The sequence below is a fragment of the Chaetodon trifascialis genome, chromosome 16 (assembly GCF_039877785.1).
Source record: "Chaetodon trifascialis isolate fChaTrf1 chromosome 16, fChaTrf1.hap1, whole genome shotgun sequence".
Classification (NCBI taxonomy): Eukaryota; Metazoa; Chordata; class Actinopteri; order Chaetodontiformes; family Chaetodontidae; genus Chaetodon; species Chaetodon trifascialis.
In genome coordinates this window covers 7,301,839-7,316,081 of record NC_092071.1, presented here as the reverse complement: position 1 = coordinate 7,316,081, position 14,243 = coordinate 7,301,839, and the positions used below count along the sequence as shown (strand labels likewise).

The 14,243-nt window shown below is 44.8% G+C and overlaps 2 protein-coding genes across 5 annotated transcripts in view; one reads left to right on the top strand and one right to left on the bottom strand.

Annotated features, from left to right (window-relative positions):
* fnip1 (folliculin interacting protein 1) overlaps positions 1–6,588 on the top strand; it is a 41,295-nt gene extending 34,707 nt beyond the window's left edge. For all 3 annotated transcript variants that reach the window (XM_070983564.1, XM_070983562.1, XM_070983563.1), the window contains 5 exons: positions 519–2,271; positions 2,456–2,621; positions 2,811–3,011; positions 3,169–3,284; positions 3,958–6,588. In XM_070983564.1, coding sequence (XP_070839665.1) covers positions 519–2,271; positions 2,456–2,621; positions 2,811–3,011; positions 3,169–3,284; positions 3,958–4,036 — 2,315 coding nt within the window. In that variant the 3' untranslated portion in view covers positions 4,037–6,588. The remainder of the gene's footprint in view (positions 1–518; positions 2,272–2,455; positions 2,622–2,810; positions 3,012–3,168; positions 3,285–3,957) is intronic.
* The window catches only part of irf1b (interferon regulatory factor 1b), a 181,563-nt gene that overhangs the window by 89,470 nt on the left and 77,850 nt on the right, over positions 1–14,243 (bottom strand). The window lies entirely within an intron of this gene.

The window sequence follows — 14,243 nt, the reverse complement described above, 5'->3', positions numbered from 1 at the left end:
ATGTGCTGTTAAACTCCTAGTGTTTTCCCCGGTTTGGCTGGTTGGCTGAGTGAACACATATAGTTGTAGCCCAGTGCAGCACGTTGCATCATTGGAAACCCGTAAGATGCATTTCTGTGAAAAAAGTTTTCTGATATTTGAATGTGGATTTATGGGCACATATAACAAGTAATTATGTCCTATAAATACACAGACATCTTAAAGAGTATGTTGAGTAATCCTCACTTTCATCTCAAGTGACATCAGAAACGTGTAGAAAGTGAGTTCATGGTGACACCTAGTGTTGTAGCTGAGAACTGCAAAGCAGAGCATTGACGTGTCATATGAAAAAAAGATGGAAGAATGGAGGTAAAGAAGAAATAAAGGAGAATGATATTGACAAAAAATCTTTGGATGTTATAGTCTTAACTTGAAGAGTTGTGTGATTTTTCTCTCTGTCACAACTTTGTATTCAACTTTGAGACTTAGCAGTCTGTTCAGAGATGCTAATGGGTTTTCTCTTTCATCGCTGTGTTTAGGCGACCTGTACGGCTCCATTGGGTCACCGGTGCGGCTGTCGAGGACAGTGGTAGTCGGCCGCAGACAGGAGCTGGTCCAGAGACTCCTCTATGTCCTCACCTACTTCATCCGCTGCTCTGAGCTGCTGGAGACCCACATGCTGGACAGCGCTGAGGATGAGGCCATTGTGATGCCTGGCTCCCTCATCACCACCTCCCTAAGGAAAGGAGAGGTGGAGGAGTCGGACTATGTCCTGGTTACCGTCCATAAACCCAGCGGGGACTACTTGTCCCAAGGGGCCCACGGCCGACAGACTGAGGCAGAGGACAGCAGCTACCGTTCAGACAACAGCCTCCAGAGCAGCACATACACGGACACAGAGGTGGAGCACGGTGCTGGGGACACGCCGAAAGAGGAAGATGAGGAGGATGAGGAAGATGAGGAGGACAGCAGTGAAAGTCAAGGGTCCAGGAGCAGCGTGCTGCAGCCGGAACACAACAACCCCGTTATCAGGACTGCAGAAGCAGCTGCACCTGGGGAGCTGCGCAGGGAGTCTAGCAGCCCTCTGACTACAGAGGCCCGATTGGAGACGGTGCTGCCTATTGGCTCGGCCTCTCCCAGGGAGCAGGTCTGTGTGCTGGATACAGAGACCAAGGGGGACCTGAAACTCATTGTCCCATCCATAGCCACAACCCATGCATTAAATCCGTCCCCGACTTCTGTCACCACAGAGGGTAAAACCTCTGGGGCAGACGCTGGGGTGGTTGCAGGCATGGGGAATCAGCCCACCACAGTGCTGGCTCCTCGGCCTTTGGGGATCCCTCTAGAGAAGAAGCCCCCAGATAAGAATGTGGCAGCTGCAGTGCCAGTACCAGTGATGCCAGGAATCACAGGGCCCATGACTTTGACTTTAACAGAGGAGGGGGAGCCGGCAACAAAAGTCACTTTCCTCATCGGAGACTCCATGTCTCCTGAGTCGGACACAGAGAGCCGCAGGAGGAAGGTGGAGGAGGAAATCAAAAAGCACAAGAAACACCTCAAGGACAAACATCCGCTTCAGCAGCAGCTGCTTCTGCATCAGCAGCAACATCAAGGGCAACATTATCAACAGCAACTGCAGCAGCTGCCGAGAGGAGCAGATTCAAAGACCAGCAACACCAGTGCACCAGAGGACCAAACCAAACAGACCAAGGCGGCTCCAGCCCTGCAGCGGGTGTCCAGCAAGATGCCCCAGTGGAGCCCAAACTGTATGGACGATTTTGATGAGTATTTCAGCCTGGAGAACCCTGTGGAGACTAGGACTATAGACGATGTCGCCAAACGACAGGAGCCCAGCTCCACGGACAGTATGCACAAAGACTTGCTGGACCCCTCGGGAGTCCGCCGGCCTGGTGACTTTGGCGGTCACAGTTTTCAGGGTGCAGTCAGGAGTCAGGGTTTGGGTCTCTGTTTAGGTTCAGATAGTGGAGAGGCAGGGTCCAGAAGGAAGGGAGACACTTTGTTGGATGTCCAGAGGAGGTGCAGGTGTGGGTCTACAGATTCCTCTGACACTTGCTGCTGCAGGGGCTGTTCTGCTGAGCAGGACAAAGGTCTTCTGTTGTCAGTCCCCATCCTTCAGGACGGAAGCAGCAGCAAAGAGGACCAAAAGCGCAAAACAGTGCCGGTCAATGACTGGGAGATACCCCGCAATGAGAGCTCAGACAGCGCACTTGGGGACAGTGAGAGTGAGGAGACAGAGGACTGGCAGGAGGAAGTGCTGGTGCCATTCCCAGGGTGAGTAGAAGACACATTCATTCATTCATTTATTCATTCATTCATTCATCCATTTAATAGACACACTTCTCTTCCTGTTCACAGACTATGAGCTCTGGTATGAAGTGCTGTTATGAATACTTATATCCACATCATTTGAAAGCAAAACCAAACAAAAAGAAAAAAATCTTGTGTTTGATTTTAGGTCAAAGTTGGTGGAGAACTACTCAAAGCCAACAATTGCCAATTTCGGCCGGTCTCTGTTTGGAGGCTACTGCCCCACCTATGTGCCAGACTTTGTATTGCATGGGATGCCCAGCGACGAGAAGCTCCGGCAGAGCCTGATGGCCGAATTGACCCATGCTGTTCAGGTAAAGTCTGAAGTGTTTGGACCTGTTCTTTACTGAGATGTGCCTTTTTAATTCTAAATTTATTTAAGTATTGACTATTAGGTTAATAATTTAATAACCTTATTTATCTAAGGAACAGAATTTTATTTCTTGAGTTTCAGGCATACAATATTGTTTCACCGGTTTAAATGACTATTCTCGCCTCTGCAGCATCCAGTTTTGGATGAGCCCATAGCAGAGGCCGTCTGCATTATAGCAGACACCGACAAGTGGACAGTGCAGGTGGCCAGCAGTCAAAGACGAGCCACAGACGTCAACAAGCTGGGGAAGGAAGTCCTGGTGTCCAGCCTGGTTTCCAGCTTATTGCAGTCCACTCACCAGCTCTACAAACTCAACCTCTCACCCAACTTTGTACGTGACATTTCTCAGTCTTTCCGCTGTAATGTTTGTACAGGGGGAACAAGTTTCAGAGCTGTTTAAGAGGCTGTTTCCACTGATTATTTGTCTGTAGTCACCACCTTGATTCTTGTGCTTAACCAGCCATGTTTCTCTCTCCTCGCCTCGTCAGTGTATAATGCACCTTGAGGACCGTCTGCAGGAAATCTACTTTAAGAGTAAGATGCTTGCTGAGTATTTGAAGGGCCAGACAAGAGTCCATGTGAAGGAACTGGGCATGGTCTTAGGGTAAGCACTTAACCTTTATTCTCAACTCACAGCTGCTATAAAACTACATTAAAATCATGATTTGGTTCTTTAAAGGGGTCCTGTAGGGTTGTTTTTACACACCAAGGTAAACTGCACTAAAAACTAAAACAAGGCATGATGAAAAATACATGTAAAATTAAAACTAGACTTACAGAGCTTTAGTCTTGGCATTGGTGGCAGGTGGCAGTAAGGATCCAAGAGACAGTGCAGTGTGCCCACACAGGCACAGAGGAAGAGTACTGGCCAGTAAACATTGGTGAAAACAATGCAGAGTTCAAGCTGTTATGAATCAACTTTGCAGATGTTTTAAGAGGAAGGAAATGAACTTGACATGTTTGTTAGACCTCAGTGAGACACACTGAATGTAAGCATAACTTCTGTTTGTTAATAAGGAGGCTCTGCAGGCCATCTTTAATGAAAAACCCTCCCCTCAGAAGCACAGACAACACATACAAGAGTCTATAGGCCAGGAAGAAGCTGAGCTCTTGTTAGCATTATGAAAATCAGTGCTGTGTGGAAATTTGTGCGCAACACATGAATAAACTTCCATACTAGTAAAATGAATAATTTGTTGAAATGTTCAGAAGTTCAGTTTTTCATGAAGGCACTTAGATCTCATCACATCCTCCTCTTTGCTCCGGTATCTTTGCAGAATCGAGTCCAGTGACCTTCCCCTGTTGGCCGCTGTGGCCAGCACTCACTCCCCCTATGTGGCCCAGATCCTGCTATGAGACTGTAAAGGCACTGAGGTCCCAAGCAAGTGAGCTGCCCGAGGAAACCAGCCCGAGCCGGGTGGTGCCACTCTGGCCCCCAAAACGGCCGTCCACACTCCGCAGCTGACCCCTCCCCTCCCAACCCCCAACATGGTTTCCTGACCCGCGTGCCTGGGCTGAGTGGGATCTTTGCTCTGAACCTGAGCAGTGCACGTCTTTACGGACCACAGCCACAGCCAGCGACCCGCCCCCCACCCTCACTACCACTGCTGCTGAATTTGTTGCAATGCTGATGTTGCACCACAGGGGGGCACTAGAGACCACAGTCCCACAGCTGGAGAGGCTCTGCGGCTGGATGACCGAAGCATCCCCGACACGACCTTCTCCTGTTGTTTGAATGTTTCTTTCAAAACTCTTTTTATTTTTGGACACAAAAGCCAAAGACTTTATTAATTTTTCCAGTTGAGAACGAAACTTTTAAGATATCTTCAGTATAATAACAATGGATTTTGTTTCTTCTTCTACTGTTTTTTTTCTGTACAATCTTAAACCGGTCGTACGAAGTGATGGACTACAAGTTTAAAGGAAGCAGATGGAACATTTAAACATTACTTTGAGGTAAATATCATCGAGAACAGTATCAATCTCATGCCAATTATGTTATTTCATTTATCCACGTTTTTGTTTACAAGCCAAATTTCCCTGAGATATCCCAGTGACAACTTTTACTTTTTTTTGTCAAATTGCAATGCACACCTGACTTCGAAGCCTATTTTCTGGCCATGTGGAGGTGATCGACGCTCTCTGTAATTTTGGATTCTACAGACTGGTTTTGAAATGGCTAAAAGTGGCTTTGACATTCTTATCATACCGTAGGTACAGCACTACCTCAGATCTTCATATGGGCAGTAGATGACACCCACATTTACGGCGGTCCCATAGAAAACCCTGAGGTATTCTTTTTAAGCTATTTTAATCAGAGGAATGTCAGCGTCAACTGTGTGCAGACTCTATGCTGTGTTCTTTCAAAAAGGGAAGGTTCTCAAATTCCTGCAGATGATCGTAACTCAGAAAAATGGAAGAAGAAAACATATTTTTGCTTCAGAATGTGATCGAGGAGGAGAAAGGGTCCCTTTATTACTGTGGAAAAGCTCAAACGTGCATCATCTGCGTATATTTTAAAACCAAAATGCTGAAATATTTTCACACTTTTATAGCTTCCCCACCTTTGTACGATGTTTACGGCTTCGACGTTTGCTGCAGCGGGAGGAGAACACAGTAGGCCTTATAGTGGATTAAATTATGTGTCCGTTAACACTATTTGCAAACATGCTTCTATGGCACACACAACAGAAATCTATAGTAGCACAGTTTTCTCCTTTTGATTTTTCCATGGCAGTGACAGATAAGTGGTTTTGGTTGTTTTGCCATATAACCAGGGTGCGATTTGCCGAGCGTGAACGGGAGCTCCTTCTGCTTTCACAGCTCCTGTTTTTGGATTCTCTCCTGGGCGTAAAGCGTAACCTGCAGCGGGGCCAGTGGGACATTATTTCATCGTTTCATCATTCGTACTTTTTGCTGTCAGCAGTTGACAGCAGTCGAAAATAGATCTAGATTTACTTTGTTTGATCGCAGATGAGGCAGGGAGAGTTAAAAATTCCCCAGTGACTGACTGGGTTATTTATAATAAACACAGTCAGAAGCGGAGAGGAGCGTGGTGGCTCACCTGGCGGCTTACCTGACCGAGCGTGCACCACGTATGAAGGCTCAGTCCTCACTGCAGCCGCCTGGGTTTGATTCCAGCCAGACGTCCTTTGCTGCATGTCAGCCCGTCTCTCTCCAGCTGTCACTTTCACCATGAAGATTAAATAATCTTAAAAAACAAAAAGCAGAGAGAAGTGGTTCAAACATGCACATCCATACAGCACTCTGCAAGTGTACTGTTTTTAGCCCAGCAGATTTACCACGACGTCCAGGGAATTGAACAGAGGGACAGCATTTAATTGAGCCAGCAGCTCAATAAAAACTCACCCAAGTGGCTTCTGGAAAGTAACTTTCCCAAATGTGTAGATTGGAAATGCTTCACAAACACTGTTTGCAGCAGCTTGTTGATGGGCTTCAGGTTCACAGTGTGATGAACTGTGCACTGAGAACGGCTTACATTGCTGGAAAAAGCAGGAATAACTGGCATTGTAACACTCAAATCGCACCCTGTATATGACCCAAGTCTTAATGGAAGGCATGAATGCACACGCAGGCTTCTGGAGAGCTCATTTTGCTGGTAAAATACACATGCTTGTAACTGTATTGAAGATGCTCCACTGTTATCAGCCTACATTTTGTACAACCCAGCCATTATGTTGAAAAGGTATGAATTTATATCTGCTTTTCCCTCTTTGTATATAAATAAATTATTCAGTTGCCCATGATGTGTAACGGTTCATGTAAACTGTACATACTCAGTTTATTTCCATGTATCTGTACAGAATGTCTTTTAAGAATTGTCTCCTGAAATTATTTTTTCCCAATTTTATGGGAATGTTGTGCAATAAAGATGCCGATGTTAAGAATTTATGTTTCTCTGGGAATGTCTTCTGCCACAGAATCAAAGGGAAAAGTTCTGGGAAAGTTAAATATTGGATGTGTGGATAAGAAATCGTTTTCCCAAAGCTGAAAACCAGAAATCCAAGAGCTATAATTCAGATCCAGGAGCTGATGAGGAGTCAAGGGAAAAAAATACAGTAGTGTTGAGCTGACAGCGGTGAGGACGTGCAGTAGATAACACCATGTACTCTGGTTTGTATCTGTTCACATGATATTGCATTGAAGGAACCATCCAGGTGTGTTTCTTTACATTTCATATTAGCGCCTGTGGTTTCTTCACTTTTCCCACAAACACTGAAGAAACTACCAAGATTGTATAACTACCACAAGTGGACTGGTTTTAAATCTGAGGGTAATCTTATCTTAAAAGTCTTATTTTCATTTCTCTAAAAAATTCACACATTTTAATTTTATATGTGGAAAAGTTTATCCATTATAATTCAGCCGTTGCAATAAAATAGCCTCATTGAAAAAGAAAAGAAAAGAAGCTATAAATCAGTGCAAACTCTGTACAAGAATAGCACTTTTGTTTAGATTGGTGCGGGTTTTCAACATCTGGATCACACATTTCACCCACCTTTGAATTTACCACCCTGAAACTCGCTGACTCCACCCCACCGTCAACGCAGCGCGGGAGGTAAAACGAAACGAGCGCACACGCCGCAGTTATGCAATAGACGGAGGAAGGAGTGTCCCGGTGGCCCAGAGCGAACACACGGGCAGCAGACCTGAACGCATCACCATCAACTAGAGGGTCGCTGTAATCCCGCTTTCTCCGCGTGAGGAGCTGTTTTAGGAGGCGACTGACACAAAAACACCGCTTTTAATCGGAAACTGTTAGATTCTGCTGTACAAGTTTGACTTTTTACTCTACTGTGAAGCAACAGCTCACTCGATACACTCACGTCGCGTGGTTTACTATAAAACTGCTTTTACGAGTACTATGTTAATGTGATTACTTCGTCTGTTGCAGCGATGGAACTTCAGAAGTCAGAGGGAGGATCTCTGCTGCGTTCAATTACTCCTGTCGCAGCTCGTACACCCGAGATTGAAATCTAAAGGCGGCTTTTTTATGTTATTAAAACAAGATTGTACAACAAACAAATAGTGCATTGTTTGTCTTACAAATGAAAAATTTAATCCATAGACAATAAAATGCACTCTTGGCGGTTTAGTATGACTGGTAGCTTATGGTGGCAAATAGCCTATTAGCTACTTTTAACTTTAGATGGATATTACTTTTTAAGTGACATTTCAGAGTAAGGTCACTTATGGCAAGCAGTGTCAACATCTCCTCAAACAACACTCGTATCTGTAATTACATTTTAGGTGTTCATGGTAGCATTTCTCCCACTCCAAGCTGTATTCTCACTTATTAAAGCTAATTAAATTAAACATATCAAAAATGGCATCTTATTATTAGAAATATCCAAAATGAACATTCTGGATATTTGCACTCTAATTCTTACTTGGAAAAACTTCAATTACAAAACAGGGGCTTCAAAAGTACAATCTACAGTCCAGTTGCTACTAATCATAATTTGAATAACTAAACATTGTAATTGGAAATGGAAATTTTCCAGTGCAGCATTTTGTTTATAATTAACCAGGAAATTAGCCATAAATCCTTAAATAACTGAAGGAAAACCACACCATCCACTCAAAGTCCAAATTATCTGTGACCTTACCAATATCCCATTGTATCATAAAACCTCGAATCTTTATATAATTTTAAATATATTTACACATTATGTGGACCATACCCACACAAGTGACTCCATGCTATTAGGGGTTTTCTTTCCTTAAATATATTTTTTCCTTTTAGAAATTTACTACATCAACTCAAGTACCTCAAGTCGGTTAAAACTTCTGTTGCTGGTTTGATAGAATCTTCAGCTAATTTTGCTTTTATCCAGTAAACATGTCATCATGTGCACAAAACACGTGGATCTAAACGTAAGGTCAGTTTCACGCAGTAATTAGCTACAACTTGTGTCACTCATGTTCCACTGCCATAAACCTTCTTCTTTACGACAGCATTTGAACGCCTCATCATCTCCGGCCAGACAGATGTCGTCAACTCTCGGCTCTCAGATCTGAAAGAGGAGGGATCTAAATCCGAACTCCAGAAGCTACCGAGCTGGATATTTCCTTTACCAAAGATGTACACAATTCAAGACGGCGTGTGCCACACGTTTACTTTTCTGTCACACTTTTCTGGTGTCTACTCTTTTTCGGACGCGCAGTAGTTCAGAGTGAAGTTTTGTTCCCCTCCCGGAGGAGAAGGCGCTCCCGGTCGCTCCGTTTTTGGACTAAACTCCATCCATGCTCGGCTCGGCGAGGGAGGACAAGATCCACGGGGATGTGAGTTTGTTCAGCTGAAGAGCAAACGGGGAGACGCGAAAGCGAGTTTAACGCAAGAGGAGCTAAAAGCCCTGGTGTGGATTTGAGCCGAAGTTATGAAAATGACCGGAGCCATGGAAACTTCTTTCAAACTGGCTTTGAAGAAACCGCCCTCCCTGCGGACAGCAGAGGTAAACAAAACGATTGTTTCTTTAATTAGCTTCGCCTCGCTAATGTTAGCCAAAATCAAACCGTTGCTTCCATTCGCTCTAGGAAAACCACACTCATCTGTCAGAAGTGAAGTGAGTTAGCAGTAGCTCAGTTGTTTGAGGACAAATCATCTAATTGGGACTTTTTCGTGCAGTTACATGTTAATTAGCCCAAACTGTACATGACTGAACTGACAGTGTGTAACTCGGATAGAGCTAATTAGCTAAGTTAGAAGAACTTCTCAGGACAAACAGCAGTTAGCAACTCTAACTTTATGCCTCGCGCTGGAGCTATTGAATGTTTGTTCAATGCAGTAATACCACATGGAAAAGCCCAGAGTCAATGCTTACAGGACAAATTGTATCAGTGGTTTCAGTGGTGCCCAAACTGGGGTGCAGGGGCCGTGTTGGGTCCTTGGGAGGATGTCAGGGGTCGCAGTTGAAATGACTTTCGGGGTAGTTTTATCATGTTAAGCCAAGCGAGAAACTTGTGTGTAAATTGGGGCTCAAGCCAAGAATTGGTGAGTTTGGGTCCTCGGTAAAGTTTGGGGAAACCCTCCGTTGCTGCACTGCATTGTGGGCCTTAAATGTGTGACAGCGTTAAAACTGTAGCGGCGCGAACGCAGCATCGCAGCTTCCCATCAGAGGGCTTAGGCCTAAGCCCGGGAGATAGTTTGTGTAAACTTTAGCTTGAATGAGGCCGGTTAAATTTAATCACTGCTGCTTTCTCATCCCTCCTCCTCCCTTCTCCGCCTCCTCCCTACACGAAGCTGTGGAAACACAGCTGGCTTGTCATTGCTTTTAGTTACGCTCTCTGCCCAAAAATAGCTCACGCCGCTGCACTCCCCTCCATGTTCAGCTGCTGGTAATAGTTTTGAAGTGCCAGCACTTTCAGAGTACAAAAAAAAAAATGTTTAAAAACGAGCTTTCAGCTTTGCATGGTGCTTTTGAAAAGGTCCCTTTCTGTGGCTCAGATCCTCTGTTTGTTTGTGTGTGCATGGTCGGCAGAAAGCCTCTTTCACACCTTCATAGAGGCCTTTTGTGCACACTTGAACAAACCATAACAGCCATGTTTAGTCCACAAATATATGACACAGCCACTGCAGTGAAGTGGATCTGTGATTTAGTCTTATCCTCTCAAATGAAGTGGAGGGCTCCTCGATTTCTGCCACCTTTTTTTTTGAAGGATGCTGATCACTTCCTGTCTCCTCATCCAAGTTTGAAACCAGCGTTAATATCGCTGAGGTGACGACAAGCAAGGTGAAATGTTTCCATACTGTTTCTTGTAACGTCCAGGTGTGGGCTGGGTTCAGATAAAGTGCTTCTTTTCTTGACAGTATGGTACAAGTACTGGCTCGGATCAGTGCCTGTAAGAAGTTGTTTGCATTTGACCTCACGTCAGTCGTTTGTTTTGGCGCAAACTGCAGATGGAGGGCAGGAAGTGGGCAGGAAGCACTATAACACACACTCAAAATGGCCACATTTTGCATTGTTTACAGTTGCTCAGATTGATCAAACTGAGGAACTGTGAGGAGCTTTTATCGAGTACCAAAAGTTGTTGTTCATAAGGGTGAAACATGAAAGAAATTGACAGAAAAACGCAAGAAAAAATGGCTTGTTAACCGTCTGCGATTGGGCGTAGCTAAGTTGGATAATGGTAATCTATGGTGATAGATTTAAGGTAATAGCTACAAGCAACACGACTAACACTAAATGTTTACGTTAACAGTTTCCCTCCATCTGAATTTAATGTCACATGACTGCCAACAACCTATTGTAAAAACTCAGTAAGCTTGTGACTGTTCTGCGCACGAAGTGCACACATGTAACTAAAGCCCGAACAAGAAGCCACTAAGTTAATGTCTCTCTGTCTTCAGTCACAGTTTAAGAAGCAGCTGTACAGTAAAGCCATACTGTGGTCTGCAGTTCTCGCAGCCTGTCCATCACGACTCCTTTAACAGACTACAGATAATAAGACATAAACGCTGGTGATGTAGCTCTCACCAGGCTTTGGATAGCCGACCATCATGCATCCAGAAAAATCATTAACCTCTCCCCATTGATAAATCACACCCTTGCGCAACCAGAGTACCAAACAATTGCTCACTAAATCACAGCGAGAAGTTCACAAATGTCTCTCCAAATCCTCAACAAACGGTGTAATCCTCTGCAGAACCCTCAGGAACTCAACAGATGAGAGACTGTTGAGTTGGGGTTTTTGTATTTGAGGTTTTTTAGTATTTTTATTCTCTGTTAATAATCATCCAAAACCCAGGTTTGAGCTGTTAGCTTGTAGTTGAGCATGTGTGCACTTGCAGACCGGGACAGCTCAGCAGTGTGGTGTCAGCACACAGACACAGATTTGAGTATTGTCTTCTCAGCTCAGGCCTATTAGAGATGAACGAGAAAAAGGGAGGAAGTACACGAGTTTGCTTCTCAAGCTGACGTCCAGGGACCTCTCCCAGATTTCAAGGATGTTGCTATGGAACCGCTGATGCAGTTAATGGCATTCATGTTTTTGTAGTACAAAGTGGAAAGTAGCTGGAAGGACTTCAGCTCTTCCTGTCCTCCAAATGAAACTGAAGCTATTTCTGAGGTTGCCAAACTGCGGTTGGATAAGGTGCAGCGATTAAGGGCTGGTACGCTCGCCGTCACGTGAGGTTTTCGTCTCTGATGGCGCCCAGTGAAGATTATTCAGCAGCAGCCTGCACACACTGTGGCAATTAAAATTGTATTTATCGTGATGAAAGACAGCGGGGAGGTGCTGCTTGGATCTGATGAATGAAGAACACAAAGCAGTAAGCCTTGAATCTGTGTAAACATGCCAGATTTGCAGAATAATCGAAGATGAAAATAGTTGTTAGTTGCAGCCTTATTATTAATATAGAGTTCCAATCTTTGGACAAATGACATTCATTGTTTTCACAGCCGTCCTTCATTGAAAGACATCTTGGTTGAGACTCGCTGTCAGCTGGACTTCTTGCATGTGAAGGTTTTAGACGTGCTGTAGGTGCGTCAGTCTCCTGTGCAGATGCTTGGCTCGGTGGGTAATCTCTCCCACCGCAGGTTTTATGCCTCGTCAACCTTTCCCAGCTCCTCGGTTTTTCCGTCCAGCTCTTCCCTCCTGGCCTACCTTTCTCAGTGCCATGCAGACAGACAACAAATCACGCTGGGTGATTTATAGCGGTTTCGGCTGCGCCCAGTGCAGATCGGACATTTATGGGAATTCCAACCATCGCGAAGCCACAGGCTCCCCGGGGAAGGTGCAAGTGAGCGAGAGGAAGGGAAGCGCAGACTTAAGTGGTGATTTCTTGCTTTCTAAGCAAGCTGCGGAGCCGCTATGAACATCACAGAGGAGGAGATGCAGACCAGTGTGTGGTCGATGCTGTGTTCTTGGAGAGTATGCAAAGAAACGTGTTTCAAAAGAGGCCCTGTGTTTCAGCCAAAGAGCGCGGTTTGCTCATTGCTGACGCAGCTCGACAAATTAAAGTTAAAGGATAGTACTGCTGTGTTTTGTTTTTTCTTTGAAATGTTTGTGCCAGGCCAGGGTGCCCATCTTCTTTAACCACTTCCTGGTGCCGCCTGCACTCACTCAGTCAGTACAGAGATGTCAGGGTTTGTTGTTTTCCTCTCCGCTGAGGCCTTTGGCCGCCGCTCATTGAGGCACAGAACAGCTGCCACACAGCTGGCAAAGGCCCAGCAAGGTGATTCATCATTGTTAACACGGCACATTATATGGTTTGGTCAGACTTTCTTTATTTATCATCATTTCACTGTGTCTGAGTCCTTCATTGGAGTTGAACATTCATGTGAATTAAATCAGTTCAGATGTTTCCACATCAATTTGGCATATCCTTTTTTCTTGATTTGGACATTTTTCTGTGCAGGATTTGCACTTAATTGTGCAAAATACTGCTTAAAATACTAATTGTGTAACACACACTTCAAAATGATTTGGCTGACCATAAACTTTACACAGCGTCTGTGTTCCTCTTTTCAATAAATGAGAAGCCAGATAGTAGATCACCTCCTCTGAGGTCTGAGGCCGTTTGGTTTGAGGTGTTTCACTTTGGTGTCGGCTGCTGAAGGAAGTCGACGCAAGTCACAGAGGACTGTGGGAAACAACAATAAGTGTACCGGTGCGTGTGTTTGTGCTTTCGCAGGCCTCACTATGTGTGTGTGTGTGTGTGTGTGTGTGTGTGTGTGTGTGTGTGTGTGTGTGTGTGTGTGTGTGTGTGTGTGTGTGTGTGTGTGTGTGTGTGTGTGTGTGTGTGTTTGCATGTGGATGTGAATGTTTATGTGCGCAAGGTGCACACATACAGTAGCTTAGCGCGAGTAGAAACAGGAACGTCTGGGTGTGTTTTTTGTAGATATTGATTTTTAATTCAGGTAGACATGCACTGCAGCTCACTCCGCTCGTCTCCTGCTTCCTTTTTCTCATCTGTATGACTTCAGCTGTCTCCATTGTTGCCCCGGGCATCACTGTGTTGTTGCCGCAGGATGCCTCAGATACCTTCCCACTGCAATTTACTTCACTGATACACACAACAGAAGGGTCTGCCCACACCGCAAGTAGGCGGAAATGAAGACACAGAGTCCTGCCTGACAGTAGTGATTATGACAGGTATTTTCAGCCGAGGTGTCTGATTAGTCACAGAATTTCCATAAAACGCAGCTAGCTGTAGCCACTGGCTATGCCAACTATGTGATAAACAAGGGTGTCATCTTTATGATGTTTAGTTCAAACTCGTCTTCTTGAAATGAAGTTTAGTTCAGTTAAATTGACTTTATATAGATTGGGCTGTGATTGGAGGACAAAACCCTTCACAGTGAAGCTCAGACAAACCTGCTGGGTGGAGGTTTTTCACAGAATCCCATCCTGAAATCGTGTGTGATGGGAGGGAAGAAAGACATGTTTGTCCAAACGACCCTCCAACAGTTTGTCACATTTCTGCCAGAATTATTTCTGCAATTCAGTGATGAATGACCAGCAGGCCAACGTGATGGATGACAGCTAGAGAGTTTACCAAGGGACTTGCAACTTTAAACCAGTGTTTCCAAAACTGAAA